The sequence below is a fragment of the Pseudophryne corroboree genome, chromosome 1 (genome assembly GCF_028390025.1).
Source record: "Pseudophryne corroboree isolate aPseCor3 chromosome 1, aPseCor3.hap2, whole genome shotgun sequence".
In the NCBI taxonomy this organism is placed as follows: domain Eukaryota; kingdom Metazoa; phylum Chordata; class Amphibia; order Anura; family Myobatrachidae; genus Pseudophryne; species Pseudophryne corroboree.
Genome location: NC_086444.1, coordinates 823,883,800 through 823,903,952, shown reverse-complemented (window position 1 = coordinate 823,903,952; position 20,153 = coordinate 823,883,800). Strand labels below are relative to the sequence as shown.

The 20,153-nt window shown below is 43.4% G+C and overlaps 1 protein-coding gene across 1 annotated transcript in view; it reads left to right on the top strand.

The window, feature by feature from the left end:
• The first annotated feature begins 9,302 nt into the window (after positions 1–9,302).
• Positions 9,303–20,153, top strand: part of LOC134911366 (C-X-C motif chemokine 10-like) — a 61,674-nt gene continuing 50,823 nt past the window's right edge. Inside the window, exons 1-2 of the mRNA XM_063919614.1 lie at positions 9,303–9,427; positions 11,715–11,850. Of these exons, the coding sequence (XP_063775684.1) occupies positions 9,361–9,427; positions 11,715–11,850 (203 nt within the window). The 5' untranslated portion in view covers positions 9,303–9,360. The remainder of the gene's footprint in view (positions 9,428–11,714; positions 11,851–20,153) is intronic.

The following is a 20,153-nucleotide window of genomic DNA, read 5'->3' as shown; positions in this document are numbered from 1 at the left end:
AGGTGGTGCTCAAGGTTCTCCTCCTGCAACAAGGAGGGGGCTATTACTCAACCTTGGCTGTAGACCGGAATACGTACGGTTCAGTCAGACCTATTTAAATTTAAAACCTCTGAACCTATACTGGAAAAGGTTCAAATTTAAAGTGGAATCGCTCAGAGCGATCATGGCCAGCCTGGAAAGGGGGGGTTTGATGGTGTATCTAGACATAAAGGCTGCATACCTTCATGTTCCCATTTATCCACCCCATCAGGCGTACCTGAGAATTGCGGTACAGTATTGTCATTACCAATTTCAGGGTAATTGTCGGAAATGATGGTGCTCCTACGCGAGCAAGGAGTCACAGTTATCCCATGCTTGGACGATCTCCTATAAGGCGAGATCAAAAGAGCAGTTGTTGAACAGCGTGTCACTTTCGCTGAAGGTGTCACAGCAACACGGCTAGTTTCTCAATATCCCGAAGTCACGGTTGGTTCCTATGACTAGTCTGCCCTTCTTGGGTATGATTCTGGATACGGACCAAAAAGGGGTTTACCTTCAGATAGTGAGGGCCCAGGAACTCATGACTCTGGTCAGGAACTTATTGAAACCAAGACAGGTGTCGGCATCACTGCACCCGAGTCCGGGGAAAATCATTCCCTTCGGCAGGTTCCATGCGAGGTCTTTCAAATGGGACCTACTGGACAAGTGGTCCGGGTCACATTTACAGATTTATCAGTTGATCACCCTCTCCCCCAGGGCCAGGGTATCTCTCCTGTGTTGGCTGCAGGGTGCTCACCTTCTATAGGGCCGCAGGTTCGGCATTCAGGACTGGATCCTGGTGACCACGGACGCGAGCCTCCGAGGTTGGGGAGCAGTCACACAGGGAAAAATAAAATGTCCAAGGTCTTTGGTCAAGTTAAGAGACTTGTCTTCACTTCTTGGAACTAAGGGCCATATACAACGCCCTATGTCAGGCGGAGACCCTACTTCGCGACCAACCGGTTCTGATCCAGTCAGACGTCACCGCAGTAGCTCATGTAAACCGCCAAGGCGGCACAAGGAGCAGAGTGGCAATGGCGGAAGCCACCAGAATTCTTTGCTGGGCGGAGAATCAAGTAAGCGCACTGTCAGCAGTGTTCATTCCGGGAGTGGACGACTGGGAAGCAGACTTCCGGACATGACCTACGTCCTGGAGAGTGGGCACTTCATCAGGAAGTCTTAGCACAGATTGCAATTCGGTGGAGACTGCCACTGATAGACATGATGGCGTCCCGCCTCAACACAAAGCCGCAGAGTTATTGCGCCAGGTCAGGAGACCCTCAGGCAGTAAGCTGTGGACACCCTAGTGACACCGTGGGTGTTCCGGTCGGTCTCTGTGTTTACTCCTCTTCCTCTCATACCCATGATGTTGAGGATAATAAGAAAAAGAGGAGTGAGAACAATTCTCATTGTTCCAGATTGGACACGGAGGACCTGGTATCCAGAGAATCCGTGGCCTCTTCCTCTAAGACAGGACCTGCTGCAGCAGGGGCCCTGTCTGTTCCAAGACTTACCGCGGCTGCGTTTGACGGCATGGCGGTTCACCGCAGGATCCTAGCGGTAATGGGTATTCCGGAGGAGGTCATTCCTACCCTAATTAAGGCTAGGAAGGAAGTGACATTGAAACATTATCACCAAATATGGCGAAAATATGTTCCCTGATGTGAGGCCAGGAATGCTCCTACGGAGGAATTCCTTTTGGGCCGTCTGCTTCACTTCCTTCAAACTGGAGTGAACTTGGGCCTGAAATTAGGATCGATAAAGGTTCAAATTTCGGTCTTATCCATTTTCTTCCAAAAAGAATTGGCTTCTCTTCCTGAAGTACAAACGTTTGTGTAGGGAGTACTGCATTTTTAGCCTCCTTTTGTACCGCCGGTGGCGCCTTGAGACCTTAACGTGGTGTTACGGTTCCTTAAGTCACATTGGTTTGAACCACTTAAGTCAGTGGTGTTGAAATATTTCACGTGGAAGGTGGTCATGTTGTTAGCCTTGGCTTCGGCTAGGCGAGTTTCGGAATTGGAGGCTTTTATCACTAAAAGCCCTATCTGATTGTCCATATGGATAGAGCGAAATTGCGGACCCGTCCTCAATTCCTGCCAAAGGTGGTCTCATCCCTTCATATGAACCAACCTATGGTCGTGCCTGTGGCTACGCGTGACTTGGAGGATTCTGAGTCCCTTGATGTGGTCAGGGCTTTGAAAATTTACGTGGCCAGAACAGCTAGGATCTGCAAAACAGAAGCACTGTTTGTCCTGTATACCGCCAACAAGGTTGGCGGCCCTGCTTCAAAGCAGACTATTGCTCGCTGGATCTGTAACACGATTCAGCTGGCGCATTCTACGGCAGGATTGCCGTTACCTAAATCGGTTTAGGCCCATTCCACTAGGATGGTGGGCTCTTCTTGGGCGGCTGCCCAAGGGGTCTCGACACTACAGCTGTGCCGAGCTGCTACTTGGTCGGGGTCAAATACCTTTGCAAAGTTCTGTAAGTTTGATACCCTGGCTGAGGAGGACCTCCTGTTTGCTCAATTCGGTGCTGCAGAGTCATCCGCACTCTCCTGCCCGTTTGGGAGCTTTGGTATAATCCCCATGGTCCTTACGGAGTCCCAGCATCCTCAAGGACGTTAGAGAAAATAAGATTTTACTTACCGGTAAATCTTTTTCTCGTAGTCCGTAGAGGATGCTGGGCGCCCGTCCCAAGTGCGGACTTCTTCTGCAAGACTTGTATATAGTTATTGCTTACATAAAGGTTATGTTATAGTTTATCGGTTGAACCGAGGCTATGTTGTTGTTCATACTGTTAACTGGGTAGTTTATCACAAGTTATACGGTGTGATTGGTGTGGCTGGTATGGATCTCGCCCTTAGATTTACAAAAATCCTTCCTCGTACTGTCCATCTTCTCTGGGCACAGTTTCCCTAACTGAGGTCTGGAGGAGGGGCATAGAGGGAGGAGCCAGTGCACACCCAGAATCCAAAGCTTTCTTAAAGTGCCCTATCTCCTGCGGAGTCCGTCTATTCCCCATGGTCCTTACGGAGTCCCAGCATCCTCTACGGACTACAAGAAATAGATTTACCGGTAAGTAAAATCTTATTTTCACCATTTGCTGCTTCCTTTACAATTTCCTGGTGGAGTTGCATTTCTGCTGCCACACTTATAACTGGCGGTTTATAGCAAGCCCCTATTAGTAGTTTCTTTGTATATTTACCCCCAAGTTTTATTTCCACCCATAATGACTCAATGTGATCTTTACTACCCTTACAATCAATTTTCCTTTGGAATGGTTTAAGGATGGAGTTAACATAAAAACAAACTCCTCCTGCCCTTTTGTTTTCCCTATCTTTTCTGAAAAGTGTGTAGCCCTCCAAATTTACTGCCCAATCATGGGACTCATCCCACCATTTTCCGTGATACCTATGATATCATATCGCTCACTCATTGGCAATACTTCCAATTCTCCCATTTTGCCAGATAGGCTTCTTGCATTTATTAATAGACACTTTAGATTATTAGCTCTTAACCCTGTTATATTAATTTTTTGCCCTGAGGGACACTTCTTATTTGTGGTTGGATTACCAGGATCTACAACTTTGTTTAATTTCTTTTTTAAGCCCTTTTTTCTCCTCCCCCTTCTCCACCCTCATTGATCTTACTATGTCCCCCTTCCTTGCTATTCTCACTGAGTGTACTATTCAATCTCTCTGCTCCCTCCCCCCAGACAGCTAGTTTAAAATCTCCAGGCTCCAGCCTTCTAACCATCCTACCCCCAAGCACTTCTGCCCACTCCTCATTCAGGTGCAATCCATCCTGACAAAAATATGGCACCTAACCGAGAAGTCTTCCCAATGCTCCAAGAAGTGAAATCCCTCCATCCTGCACCAATCTCAGCCACACATTAACCTCCCCAATCTCCCTCTGTCTCCCTGGGCTAGCGCGTGGCACTGGTAATAATTCAGAGAATATTACCTTAGATGTCCTTTGCTTAAGTTTACAACCTAAATCCATATAAACTTTTTTAAGGACATCCCATCTACCACTGACTTTGTTGTTACTGCCGATGTGCACCAAGACCGCCGGGTCTTTCCCAGCCCCTCCCAATAATCTGTCTACCCGGTCCGCGATGTGTCGTACCCGAGCACCCGGAAGCCAACATACTGTATGACGATCGTGGTCCTGGTAACAGATTGCCCAATCTGTTTTTCTAATAATTGAGTACCCTACCACCATAATCTGGCTAGGTACCTCGCTAACAGTTTTCCCCTCCTTGCCGGGGGGAATGTTCGTCTGGTTGCTAGAGGAAACAGCCACCGCTTGGTCATCCAAATCTGCACTGCCGTCCACAGTAACTTCATCCATTCTAGCAAATCTACTAGGATTTGGTAGCTCAGAGCTGGCATTCCTCTTTCTCCCCCCTTCTGCCCCTTCTAACTGTAATGCACAAAATGGTAAGCTGCTCAATCAGATTGTGATGTCACTCAGGTGCTAAAAGGGAGGGGTAATTCTGTGTAGGAAAAAACAATGTGTTCCCTAATGCACACCGAGTGAAAAATATTTTACTACATAATAGTCAGATAATACGGAGATCTTAGTTGCGTATATCTGCAGATATAGGGTTAAGCCCCCAGGCCGATCGACAAGGCTTCTCCATCACTGGGGGTCCCTAATACTAGGTATGGGTCCGGGGTGCAGGACCCCATAACGTCGGCACAGGTCGGCTACCCCAGGTCAGCACACAGGTGAGAATTAATAAGGGTTAATAAAAAGCACAGAAGTGCTATGTAAGTGGTGTGATTAAAATAATACAAAAATATATACAAAGTGATAGGGAAAATCATAAGTGTTAATAAAGTGTTAGGGTGTGCCGACCTGAAGCAGCCCAGCCATACCGACACAGGGGCCACCGCACCCCACACCCACCTCATAAATAATTACAAATATGTCTGGGTTAAATTCCCAGTGTAAGGCCACATGGTAATGGCTCCTACAGCATCTGAGAGCCAGCTTACCTGGAGATACCCCTAGCTTCTCCTATGGCACTCTGGAGTCAGCAATCCCTCCTAATGCTGACCCATCCATGCCTCTCTAAATACAATGCACAAAATGGTAAGCTGCTCAATCAGATTGTGATGTCACTCAGGTGCTAAAAGGGAGGGGTAATTCTGTGTAGGAAAAAACAATGTGTTCCCTAATGCACACCGAGTGAAAAATATTTTACTACATAATAGTCAGATAATACGGAGATCTTAGTTGCGTATATCTGCAGATATAGGGTTAAGCCCCCAGGCCGATCGACAAGGCTTCTCCGTCACTGGGGGTCCCTAATACTAGGTATGGGTCCTGGGTGCAGGACCCCATAACGTCGGCACAGGTCGGCTACCCCAGGTCAGCACACAGGTGAGAATTAATAAGGGTTAATAAGAAGCACAGAAGTGCTATGTAAGTGGTGTGATTAAAATAATACAAAAATATATACAAAGTGATAGGGAAAATCATAAGTGTTAATAAAGTGTTAGGGTGTGCCGACCTGAAGCAGCCCAGCCATACCAACACAGGGGCCACCGCACCCCACACCCACCCCATAAATAATTACAAATATGTCTGGGTTAAATTCCCTGTGTAAGGCCACATGGTAATGGCTCCTACAGCATCTGAGAGCCAGCTTACCTGGAGATACCCCTAGCTTCTCCTATGGCACTCTGGAGTCAGCAATCCCTCCTAATGCTGACCCATCCATGCCTCTCTAAATACAATGCACAAAATGGTAAGCTGCTCAATCAGATTGTGATGTCACTCAGGTGCTAAAAGGGAGGGGTAATTTTGTGTAGGAAAAAACAATGTGTTCCCTAATGCACACTGAGTGAAAAATATTTTACTACATAATAGTCAGATAATACGGAGATCTTAGTTGCGTATATCTGCAGATATAGGGTTAAGCCCCCAGGCCGATTGACAAGGCTTCTCCGTCACTGGGGGTCCCTAATACTAGGTATGGGTCTGGGGTGCAGGACCCCATAACGTCGGCACAGGTCGGCTACCCCAGGTTAGCACACAGGTGAGAATTAATAAGGGTTAATAAGAAGCACAGAAGTGCTATGTAAGTGGTGTGATTAAAGTAATACAAAAATATATACAAAGTGATAGGGATAATCATAAGCCGACCTGTGCCGACATTATGGGGTCCTGCACCCCGGACCCATACCTAGTATTAGGGACCCCAGTGACGGAGAAGCCTTGTCGATCGGCCTGGGGGCTTAACCCTATACAGGTTGAGTATCCCTTATCCAAAATGCTTGGGACCAGAGGTATTTTGGATATGGGATTTTTCCGTATTTTGGAATAATTGCATACCATAATGAGCTATCATGGCGATGGGACCTAAATCTAAGCACAGAATGCATTTATGTTACATATACACCGTATACACACAGCCTTAAAGTAATTTTAGCCAATATTTTTTATAACTTTGTACATTAAACAAAGTGTGTCTACATTCACACAATTCATTTATGTTTCATATACAACTTATACACACAGCCTGAAGGTCATTTAATACAATATTATTAATAACTTTGTCTATTAAACAAAGTTTGTGTACATTGAGCCATCAAAAAACAAAGGTTTCACTATCTCACTCTCACTCAAAAAAGTCCGTATTTCGGAATATTCCGTATTTCGGAATATTTGGATATGGGATACTCAACCTGTATCTGCAGATATACGCAACTAAGATCTCCGTATTATCTGACTATTATGTAGTAAAATATTTTTCACTCGATGTGCATTAGGGAACACATTGTTTTTTCATTCTAACTGTAACCCAGCTACCTACCTGTTCCTCCTCCGCATCGTCAGACCCATCCTGTTCCCTCAGTGCATCCACAGTGTGCTGCAGACTCTGCTCAAGATTGGCAATCTCCCTCAATGTTGACATGGTCTGCTTTAGATCAGTTACCTGGGCTTCCAAAGCGACCATCTGCTCACATCTTGTGCAGAGGTATTTATCCCGGAGCGGTTGCTCCAGGTATGCATACATCTCACAAGATATGCACCGGGTGAGACTACCAACCTCGTTCCTACTCATTGTGTATCGATTGATTTACTTCCCTCTAAAATGCAGATAATCTATAATTGATGTATGCTATTGGTGTCAGTGTTTATTTGGTGAAAATACTTGCATGTCCAGATGTTTAAAAAATACAAAGCTGACGGGGAAGCAGAGTCATTTCAGCACTATAAGGAATGTAACAAAATATGCAAAAAGGAAATAAGAGCGGCTAAAGTAGAAACTGGAAAAACTAGTAGCAAAGGAAAGCAAAGCAAATCCCCAAAAATTCTTTAAATACATTAATAGCAAGAGATTAAAGAAGGAGAGTATAGGCCCTTTAAAAGACAAGTTGGGAGTCCTAAGCAAAAATGATAATGACATAGCGGACACACTAAATGAGTTTTTTTCAACAGTATTTACTAGAGAGGACCCAATTTAGGGACTAACACATAATCTCAATAATGAGAATATCCCACTGATAGGTACTTATTTAAGCGAGGAAGTAGCCTGTGACCGATTAAAACATTTAAAGATTAATAAGTCACCAGGTCCCGATGGTATTCACCCAAGGGTTCTAATGGAGCTTCACTCTGAACTTGCAAAACCGCTATTTTTGATCTATAAGGATTCAGTAATATCCGGTATGGTTCCCAAAGACTGGCGTATAGCGGAAGTAGTGCCTATATTCAAAAAGGTAAGTAAAGCTGAACCAGGTAATTATAGACCAGTTAGTCTTACATCTATAGTGGGGAAAGTATTGGAAGGTATTCTAAGAGATAGTATTCAGAAGTTCCTTGAAGTCAATAAGGTCATTAAAAGGAATCAACATGGGTTTATGAAGGACAGATCCTGTCAAACCAACTTACTTGGCTTTTATGAAACAGTAAGCACAAACCTAGATCAGGGTAAAGAGGTGGATGTAATCTTTTTAGATTTTGCCTAAGCATTCGACACTGTACCACACATGAGACTTATCTACAAGCTACAAGAAACAGGGCTAGGAAGCACAATATACACTTGGGTCAAAAACTGGTTAGATAATAGGGAGCAGCGCGTTGTGGTTAATGGATCTTTTTCAAATTGGACTGAAGTGCTAAGCGGTGTGCCACAAGGCTCAGTATTAGGACCGCTATTGTTCAATATTTTCATTAACAACCTAACAAAAGGTCTAGAGAGCATGGTGTCAATTTTTGCAGATGATACCAAATTGTGTAAAGTTATAAATGCAGAGGGGTATGCTGAGTCACTTCAGAACGACTTAGTTAAATTAGAAGCTTGGGCAGCGAAATGGAGAATGCGTTTCAATACAGACAAGTGTAAGGTCACTGTGGTAACAAGAACAAAAAGAACACCTACCTACTAAATGGGGTAAAATTAGGGGATTCTGTACTGGAAAAGGACTTAGGTGTCCTCATAGATAGCAAACAAAGCAATAGTACCCAAAGCAGGACTGCAGCAAAGAAGGCTAATAAGATATTAGCATGCATAAAACGGGGTATTGATGCTAGGGACGAGAGTATTATACTCCCGTTATATAAATCACTAGTGAGGCCACACCTTGAATACTGCGTTATGTGCTTTCTTTGAATTTCAGATTTAGGACAATTAGGGAAATTAGAATTAAATGCAAGGATCACAAAGAGATCAATGGTCAGCAAGTTGCACAGAAATATAATAGATATAAATATGGTACTGTCACATACCTCCCAACTGTCCCGATTTTGGTGGGACAGTCCCGTTTTTCACAGTCTGTCCCGCAGTCCCACCTGCGGGTCGCAGTGTCCCACGATGGGGGGGCAGTTGGGAGATCCCCCCTATCACTCGCTGCTCTGAGCAGCGGTGAATAGATGGTGTTTGCATGTGCACAGCGTATATTCCTCGACAGAGAGGGACAGGGGGCATGGCCAGCAGCTCCCTGAGCGCTGTTCATGCCCCCATACTGACGGAAACGGAGGGCATGGCCTGTGAGTGAGGCTTTTGCCATGAGGTCATGCACCCATCCGCTAAGCCACGCCGCCTAATTTTCGGGCACACAAGATGTCCCTGTTTAACAAGTTCAGAAGTTGGGAAGTATGCTGTCAGCTACTGTATCCTTGTTGGAGGTTTTTTTTTAAAGTCCAAAGGAATTATGTTGGAATGCCGCGTCGGCATGTTCTGGAGAATACACTGGGTGTTTACATTTTCATCTCTATGAACTAACTTCCCTTTTTTGACAATAAATAGAAGTGCCCTGGACATCTAACCCAGAGATACAGTACCAATAGCAGACTTGACCTGACTTGCTCAAACTAAGGCAGAATGAGTGTGATGTCTCTGGCTGTAGTGTGCTCGCTAGGACTGCTTGTTATCATTAATGCTGAAGGCGGTGAGTATATGAGGACATTTGTTTTCAGTATCCAGTTTGATGTGGCTGCACAGAAAGTGGGATAATATGTTATCTATACCTGTCAGAAAGGATATTGTCAACAGGAAACATTTTTTTTTAACACAGATGTCTATATAAAAGGTATTTAACTCTTTAAATACTTTTTGCACAAATCCTCCCCATGTTGATATAATAGGGCTTTGGTGGTGGCCAAATCCTTGCACATCACTGGTAACTGTCATTATGTCATACTTGCCTACCTGACCCTCTCCATGAGGGAGAAAATGCTGTTCCTGGACTTTCCTGGTAATGTATGATTGCCATCACCTGTGGTGAGCTAGTTAATTGATAAGAAAGGTGTTTCACCACAGGTGATGGCAATCATACATTACCAGGAAAGTCCAGGAACAGAGCATTTTCTCCCTCATGGAGAGGGTCAGGTAGGTAAGTATGTGTTATTATTGAGAGATATGGTTACAGTCTTCTACTGAAAAAATCTCTGTACTTTTTTAGCCACTAACTATATGGTATAGGTTGTATTATTATGGGCTTGTCATTATATCTGATACAGAAATAGTTTTTAAAATGTACTGATGAATAAACAATCAATGTTTCAGGAATACAATTGCCATTAATCATGACAAATAAGTGGCTGAAATGTTGCTTGATTAACAAAAATGGAAAATCTTTGTACAAACCCAGTGATTGCTGCCTGCCTGCTTCTGGAACTAATACTGATGTCATACCTCTCAATATGACCCTCTCCAGCAGGAACACAATGATCTGCTCCTGGACTTTTCTCTTAATGTATGATTGCACAGTCACCTGTTTTGGAGAGGTAATGGATAAGAAAGGTTTTTCACCACAGGTGATGGCAATCATAAATTAAGAGAGAGGTCCAGGAGCAGACCATTCTGTCCTCCTGGAGAGGGTCATGTTGGGAGGTATGCTAATGTTCTCATTTATATGTTCTCAAACTCGGACCTCGGGACTCAAAACAGCTCATGTTTTCCAGGTCACCTATCAAGGACACAGGTGTATTCATTACTCACTGACATATTTTAAAAGATTTACAGATGCAGCTAATTATTTCACTTGTGACTCTGTGAGGAGACATGGAAAACATGCACTGTTTGGGCTCCTAAGGGCCAAGTTTGAGAATCTATGTTCTAGTATATATGGAGAGGTTGGTGTGGTCCCATATGTTCACCTGCATATTCTACATAGCTTATTACAATATTTTCCCAACTCAAGGCATCCTAAAAGTCCAGGTTTTAAGGATATCTATGCTTAGTTCTCTATATTTTATTTTTATTGCATCTATGCTTAGGAAAAGGTGATTTAATTAGCACATCATTCTATTTGATTAAAAAATATATAGTATATGACAGAGTTTGCCAAACTCAACTATTAGTTTGCCAAACTCGACCATTACACTCCAGGTTTTAAGGATATTCATGCTGGAGCACAGATGACTTAATTATAATCTCAGTCAATAACTTAATCTCAGTCAATTTGATTTAACCAGCTGGACTAAAGCATGGATATCCTTAAAACCTGGACTGCATTGGCAGAGTTTGGGAAACTCTGGTATATGACTTTGATTGTTATTTTCTAGCACATTGCAGTGTGCTGAGAGATTTTTTATTTTTTATTTTGGCTAGATTAAACCTTCCCTTACACACAGATGTGATTGGTTAATATATTAACAGAGCCACTTGCATTTTGTGTATCTTTGCTTGCATTTCACCAGATGCTTTAGGTCAGTGATGCCTCTGCTGTCCAGACCACGCCCCCCAATGTCGCATCGACACCCAAAAAACGCAGCAACGCTGCCCAGTCACTGCCCCTCGCCGACACTGCAATCAAATTGCTGAATCCAGTACAGTGAACTATAATTCGAAAAGACTTTACTGTAATACAAAATATAAAACATTTACAGATGTTGAATTAAATCTCAGTGCCAGCTCCTAGTGACATTTTCAAAATTATTTTATTACCAATTACTAAATCACTAAAATATGACAAAAACCTGGACTGTTAGCGTGTTAGGAGGACGGAGGCTGGGAATCACTGTCTTAAAGCTTAATGTTTACCGTTATAATGCCGACACAGTTTTAAAATACTTTATTTAACATTAGAACTGCGTCCGCATGAAGCCGTTAGCATCTCCCGTCCACATATTGTTTGTCAGCATATTGGCTGTCAGTAAACTGACTACTACTCTATTTCACTGATTTTCATTTATGTAGTAAAATATATTTTTTTTAAATGTGTTTTTTTGCAGGTGCGCAATCAGAACCGAACATGCACAGTATGACATGTCGGTGTTTGAAAGTAACATCTAAGCGTGTAAATCCAAAGTACCTTAAGAAAATCGACATACACCCTCCACGAAAGAGTTGTCCAAAGATAGAGGTTTTGTAAGTGTCATAGTTTAATTACTAAATTATTATTATTATTATTATTATTATTATTATTATTATCATCCTTAATGAGAAGGTCTTGTCAATTGCATATAGACCAGTGCAGAGCTTAAAGTGGTCCTGGAGAGGTGATGGAACTCATTTTCCCTGCCACCTACTCCCCTCCCATTAGGCGGAGACATGGCCGGTGGTAGGGTGTTCGGCACCCTCCCTGAAAACTATACATTTGTGCCCTAATCCCCATACTGACGAAAGGAACAGTGCCCGCCGAAGGCGCAAAAAAGGGGTGTGGTATCAAAAGGAAGGGGTTGCGTGGCCCCACAATAGCACCGACAATTCAAATTACGCCACACATTAGCATTAACTTACCTTCATTACACTGCACGTAGTGCTCCTGTTTCATATTACAGCAGAGTAGTGCCTCTTACTCATGTTAAGACACACAGTACTGCCCCTTATACACAACGCCCATGGTAGCAGTGCCCCTTATACATATGCCCATGGTATCAGTGCCGCTTATACACATGCACACAGTATCAGTGCCGCTTATGTACATAATAATGCTCACAGTATCAGTGCTACTTATACACATGCCCAAGGTAGCAGTGCCCCTTATACACATGCCCACAGTATCAGTGCCGCTTATACAAATGTCCACGTTAGCAGTGAACCTTACACGCATGCCCACAGTAGTAGTGCCCCTTATACACATATTAGGAAGTAGCTGCCTGTACTCAGGGATGGTTCATGATCTCTCTGCACCCTAGGCAAAGCTGCAGCCAAGCACCCCCTAACCTGAAACCACCCCTCACAACTCCCAGAGAGGAAATGCAGTTGCCACTAGGTGGGCTGGGGTGGATTGCATCATATTTATATATATATATATATATATATATATAGTCAATGTGAAAAGTTGCACTCACATATTAGAATTACACATCTACTGGGGTGCATGAACCAGAGACAGGTCAATTCCAGACCGAGTCCCAATATGGCTTGCAAGGAACGCACTCGCCAGACTTCTCCAAAGTGAAAAGATTCTTTTATTCCAACCTCACATATTTACAGGGTCACGGTCGATGTTTCGGTTCCCATCAGAACCTTTTTCAAGACCAGATTTTCAGGCTGCTGATAAAGCTAAATATTTATCTTACTTAAAACCCTTTAAGAGGTCAAAGAACACAGTACGCTATTGGCGTATGGTATACCGTAAGGGTACGCACGTTGCGTAACAATCGCTTAGCCGTAGTCGAGACGCTCGAGCGTCACGTTCGCTCACGGCCAAGAGATCACAGGCAGGCACGCTATTGGCTGCCGACTAACCTAATGATTCGCTATTAGCGTAGCGGACGCTCGGGACCACGTGGAGATCACAAGCGGCGCTGACGCTCACAATGTTAAACCTTTATAACTATACCATAAAACAATGTATTATGCAGTAAACGTTGGTGTAGTGATAGGATGTAAATGTAACACAGTGTAACCTTATTAATTTAAAAGCTGTACGAGCGTCTCCGACGCTCAGAGAATACTTAGAAATATAAGAAATACACAGATACCGATCTTAGGTTCTAACACCTTATATGAACGCTCTATTTGCAAAAGAATAATACAATACAAGTCATACACTACCAATATAACATAGACTAACTAACCAGATAACTACACATGAAATACAATAACAGCACAATAACACTTTAAGAGGAAAAGAGAGAGAAAGAGGAGAAGAGAGAGAGAGAGAGAGATATGGCTCACAATAACAATAATATGATTGCGGAGAAACTTACGCACAAGGGGAACAATCGCATGCGCCTTTCTGAATATCCAGCTCCCGATTATCAGTGATGAGAACCGTTGAAGAGAGTAGAGTGGAGCTGGATCAGATCGGCTCGTCTATATATACACCACACACAATACAATACAATGGTCCCTACAATCTCATTGTTCATTGGACACAGGAATTCGTCTTCGCATTATAACAAAAGGTCATAGGTTGATTCATACAGGTGGGCTGTGACTATTTCCAACTGCTCAGGTGGGTGGGAAACTAGGTTTCCCACCGCATGGATAATAAAGTGCAAATAATAGTAAAAGTCCATAAACTGCTTATGTCCATAACTATTCGCACGAGCGATTAATCCGCTTCAAACCAACACCGGAATATTGCTAATTAAATACTCTTCCGATGGATACTAAACTCCACTGTATAACCCTTGTCTGACCCTTCGTATCAAACAAAGAGGGATCTCTTTGTTCATGAACATGCTACATTAACTAAACTTTCAGATTCTATCAAAGGGACCATAATCTACAAAATACATTATATGGTTAAAATATGTAACGATCGAGTCGCCCGCTAGACGCACACAAACTCTACCGTAAATGCGCATACCGTGCGCCTGCGGGTGCACGCACCAGAGGGTATGCGTACGCACGGGAGAGCATGGGCACGCGCAGCGGGGACACGCATGAGGTGCAAATATGGTAGTATGCATCATGATATTTTTCTGACTTTGACAGTCCACCCTTTGGCAGTCACCAATAACTGCCACTTCCTAAAACATTTCAAAAAGAGAAAAATATATGTCATGTGTAAATACATTTCCATGGTTGGGTAGGGGAGGAGAGGAGAAGGTGAGAAAAGGGTATGACCTAGTGAGATAGCAGAAGCATGTGTGTATGAATCCATGTTTGGGGGGTCATGTATCATCGTGCCGTACGTGTCTTAAATCAAGCTTCGAGGTATTGCGAAGTATACATTTGAATTCCTTCTTATCCCGTGGTACGGGTCTGTGGATGGGCTGTCAAACTTTACCGAGCTCTTTTCGGCTTTTGGTTGCAACAAAATGGGGGAGCACATTTTAGTTGATGATACATGAATGGGGGAATATGTGAGTGCTAATATCTGTGCCTATATTCCCTATCGACTATGTGTGTTATTACCTGAAGGTTGTAGAGATGAAGATAAAGAACAATTATGGTAAATGCAGTCATAAACTATGTGAGTTTAATATACATTTGCCGATTGAGGTCTTGTCTTGTGTCTTGCCTTGTCTTGTCTCGATGTACATGTTGACTGTAGTCTCCCGATGCTTTTGCTATAAACGGTGTGCAAAAAGCTTTTTCAATGTCCATAGACTTACAAAAAGTGTTGGGCTAGCGTAAAATTAAAGGTACTAGGGATATGGGGGTCTATGGCATAGTCCATCAGTTGTCTGTGTAAAAGGTTGTCAAATTCTTCTTCCAAGCGAGTCCTTGTACCTTGGAGGAAAACAAAGGAGAAACGGGTGAAAGAAACAGGTCGTGGAATCACCTTTTATCACAGCGTGGTTTCAATGGTTGGGTCGTAAATCAAATCAATTTTGTTATGCGATACAGTCATTACTTCAGGCGGTACTTTTTCAATATAACACAATCCTTCAGAGTTTGGGGCAAGCCACTTATACGCCTTCCTCCCGCATATGAAATATGCATCATCGGGGAGAACATATGGGACGGAGTAGGACATAACCATATTACACATCTTCCATGTGAAATCTCCTAACCCTAATTCTCCCATCTGTCTAGTACACGTATCTGTTTGTATGATATGTGCACAGTATCCTGGTGATACCTCTCCAACTCTCATGATCCTATTTCCTAGGGTATACCTATATCGGAAAGATTTTTCCCTACCGGCTATGTGGCGTATAAGCTCTGTATCTGTAGGCATTCTATCTGCTCTATATGAAAAGGTCATGGTTTGGTTACTCCATGACACTTCCCAATTTCCCGGCTTTCGGGGATTGGAAATGTTAAAACATATTAGGGATCTATCCACATGATATTGGTGGAGCTTCAAACTAGGAGGACTGGAGATATTAAACCTCCTGTCCACCGGTCTCCCACCCTTTAGCTCAAGTACCTCCCCTACCGTTAAAGGGAATGGTACTAATCCTGATTTGCTATGGCCTTGAGGTACTTGAGAGCATACCCAACAATCTGTCTGATTTAACACATTACCCACTAAGGAGTGATAGTCACTCAATGGATGCCGGTCCATGTGGATATTAAAACTGGATTGGCATTTCTTGATGCACCCATCCTCAACTACATTGTCACAGAGCCTACAGATACAGTTTTCTTCAGCTAACAATCCTTCACAATGTTTACAAATAACATGGCTGCTAGATCGTTTCCGGTACTCGCCTTTGCTTGGTGATTGTGTTGCTATTGGAACTTTACACCTCCGTCTCAGTCATCAGAAATCCATTCTGGATCCTTTCTCGACCTCACTGGTACTCTCACCGAAACAGACTGCTCTGGTCAACATCAGGGTCAACATGATAACACGGATCACAGTCTCTTGAGGCGAGTCCATCTTACAGGAGGAGAAAGGAGAAATTTGTAATGGGGGTACAGGAAAACAGTTTGAGGGGGAGAGAAACTTGCTACGATAATTAGTTCTCTAGTCTTGTTGTTCTTCTTGTTCTGCTGTCATCTCAAAGGTGCTGTCTCTCAGTCTTCTAAACATTCTGGTGATACAATATTTCTTCTAGCTCAGCGCTCTTTCTGTAAGGAGAATAAATCTTGCATTACCATTTGTCCAACTAATGTGTGACATACCATCTGTAACATTATGAGAACATGAGAAAGAAGAGAGAGAGAGAAAAAAAAAAAACAACGAGAGAGAGAGAACCGTTCATATATATATGCATCACATAAATGAACAATAAACAACAACAGAAAAAAAAAAAAAACATTTTTCAAACATTTTTTCAGGAGAGAAAAAAAAACATTGGCCCTCATTCCGAGTTGATCGGTCGCAAGGCGAATTTAGCAGAGTTACACACGCTAAGCCGCCGCCTACTGGGAGTGTATCTTAGCATCTTAAAATTGCGACCGATGTATTCGCAATATTGCGCTCACAAACTACTTAGCAGTTTTAGAGTAGCTCCAGACTTACTCTGCCTGTGCGATCAGTTCAGTGCTTGTCGTTCCTGGTTTGACGTCACAAACACACCCAGCGTTCGCCCAACCACTCCCCCGTTTCTCCGGCCACTCCTGCGTTTTTTCCGGAAACGGTAGCGTTTTCAGCCACACTCCCATAAAACGGCCTGTTTCCGCCCAGTAACACCCATTTCCTGTCAATCACATTACGATCGCCGGAGCGATGAAAAAGCCGTGAGTAAAAATACTATCTTCATAGCAAAGATACTTGGCGCAGTCGCAGTGCGAATATTGCGCATGCGCACTAAGCGGAATTTCACTGCGATGCGATGAAAAATACAGAGCGAACGACTCGGAATGAGGGCCATTGTCAGATCTTCCGTTCACCATCAGGCTTTCACATCTACATGTCCAATGGTATCCTTGCGCAGTCCCTCCCACCAGCACCTCCATACTCCACCCTCTGTATCTGGCCAGGATACATTGATGCGGGTAGGTCATGCTGGGGTTTGGTAGACTTCTGCAAAGACCAAGTAGCTATGTAATGTTTGAGTCCTGCCGATAATCGTCAGAGATGGGGAGAGAAAAAAACATTTTACAGATACATTTACAACGTTTCACCCGGTCATTCCTGTGTCTTCAGGGAATGACCTCCGAATTTATTAACCGTTACCTCAGGCTTACCATCAGTCCTAATGATCACCTTTCCTGACTACATATCATGGGTGTGGCTCAAAATTCTTCCTATATGATCCCTGATTATAATTTGGTGTGTCATAACTCTGCTCACATCTTTGTCTAGGGGGTTTATATGAATTTGGTCTACTTCTTGGTCTACAATCTCTTGCAAAATGACCTTCCTTCTGGCAATTATAACACCTTTTCACCTTTGACTTACCCACAGGGATCTGAGGCTTCTTTGTTTCCCCGTGCTTGATGCTGTTTTGCTCATGCCCAACAGCGGAGTTCCTTAATGCAGTTACTGATTTATCTCTCCAGTATGGATTGGTGATCTGTATCCTTGCTCTCAACACTTCCTTTAAACCATCCATTAGCACAGATACTGCTACTTCTCTGTGCGGTGCACTTGTTTCGATGTTTTCTATACCCGTATACCTAGTCATGTCCTGTAATGCCCGGTGGAAATAATTAGAAATACTTTCCCCTTCGTTTTGTCTTATGGAGAAGATTTTGTTCCACTCGACAATGGCTGGGAAATATACTTCTAACTGTTGGTTGATCTGCTTAATACATTCCTGATTGTATTCCTCCGTACAAGGTACCTCCGTGTCTAATTTACAATCAGCAATAAATTTCGCAGGGTCAACACTGGAGGGCAAACATGCCCTCAGCACTGTCCGCCACTCTTTGTTGGTGGGTTCTGTGGAGTTTCCTAGTTCTTTAATAAATCTTTGACATGTAACTAGATCTTCCCTAGGATCAGGGAATTCAGACATAATTGATCTCAATTCGGTCCGGGACCAGGGACAGCGCATTGCACTGTCCTTGACGGGAATGATTCCCTGATGGTCAGTCTTCCCATTGGGGACTGTGATCACCCTGACAGGACTAAACTCGATTACATCACCTTGTTTTGGTCTTACAATATGGGGTACATTTGTTTGTGTGTGGTATAAAACATTGTACGTACCTGTGGACACGACCTCACCTGACCCTCCGTTAGGGGGTTTGATTATTGCCTTTACCGATTTGGTCGCGTCCACCTGGATGTCTTGTGTGATGGCTGCTGGAAGAGGTGCCGACATCGTGCTGGGCTCACTTTCTTGCTTGTATTCCTGAAGGAAGTTTAACATGGGGTGCAACTTGCATAGGTTAATAGTTGTACATTTAACAGTATTACAATTATCATGGTTATGTTTATTACAATTATTCTTATCATCTATAATACAGTTGCTAAGTGCATTTTTATTGTACAACATTGTGCCTTTCTCCGCAACCATAATCCTCTCCATTGCCATGTCTCTCCTCCCAAGATGAGAGTCAGATATGTCAGTTAACTCTCTTTGCATTTCACTTTCCTGTTGCCACAATTTTAAACAATCATAATGTTTGATCCGTCTCTTTGCTGATTTAATAAGACCTATCCTTCTCCTTAGATTCAGTAACACATCTGGGCTAAAGCTGCCTACTCTTGGGAACTTCTCCCCGTCATGTACAGTCATTCTTTCCCATTCATCACATAAAACCTCTGTGTGTGAACCGTATTTTTCACACATTACATACCTTGCCGACCCGATTGGTCGGTTTACTAAATCAACCCGAACCGAGGTTGATCGCCCCCTACCTGAACAACTGGCCCCCATAGCTTGCAGGTGTTGCTTGCACTACCTCTGACCTTTATATCAGGGTCTTCAGCGAACCCTTACAAAAACCAAGATGTTCAAGATAGGTTGACGGTGATAGTTTACCGAGTACCCCACTCACTCGCCCACGCCGACCAATATGCCTACACACTGTTTTAGCGCTGGCGTACTCGACCCAGGGCCCCTATGAACCTTTGTTTACTGGAACATGCGAGTGTGATCCGAAGAGCATTAACCCTTTCCAGTAACTGTTGGTTGTTGGATAATTCCTGAGTGACCAGCGAACTTCCCTTAAAAAAAATAAAACATTTCACAAATCACGTTAGAATGTACAAATAGCGTTTATGACCCCTTCCGTATGCAAATGGTACTGGGTCAGATTACTAACTAATGCACACAATTACGTGCGGTACAATTGTTCAGCACATAAGCAACTAATCTTATGTACGGAGCGACCAATGGAATCGACATTCAGCAGCTGCAAATTCCTTCAGCCTGAGCTTTATGGCCTATATGGGTTCCGCACCAACCCTTCCTGGTGTTGGGCTACTTGTCTCTATAGCGGACTTCTTTGTCTGCTGTACCTAGACCTCCTGGTCTGTAATAAGACCTCCTGGTCTGCTACAGTATGACCTCCTGGTCTGCTACACTCTAATGCTCTTTATATGTTTAACAAGGGATGCCTCCCAAGCCACCATGTATGTCACTTACACGTATGTACTTCACAAGAACTCGATGATTTCCTGTGGTTCAATCCCAAAAATTGTAGAAACTTATATATGCAAACACTCACTCACCACATGTACACTTTACTTTTGTTTCTATTTCTTTCTATTCCTGCGCAGAAATTTCTTCCCTTTAGACCAGATGAGTCGTAAATTGGAGAAGGATCTATTAGCTTAAATTTCGGACACTAAAATCGATTTGCACTATTTATCGCGTTGCCACCTTTTTGCCTGTTTAAAATAACACTAGCGTGTGATTTGAGTTACGTGGGCGTACCCAGACGCTCCGTTGCGTAATATACGCTGCGTGCGTCGGCCTTTG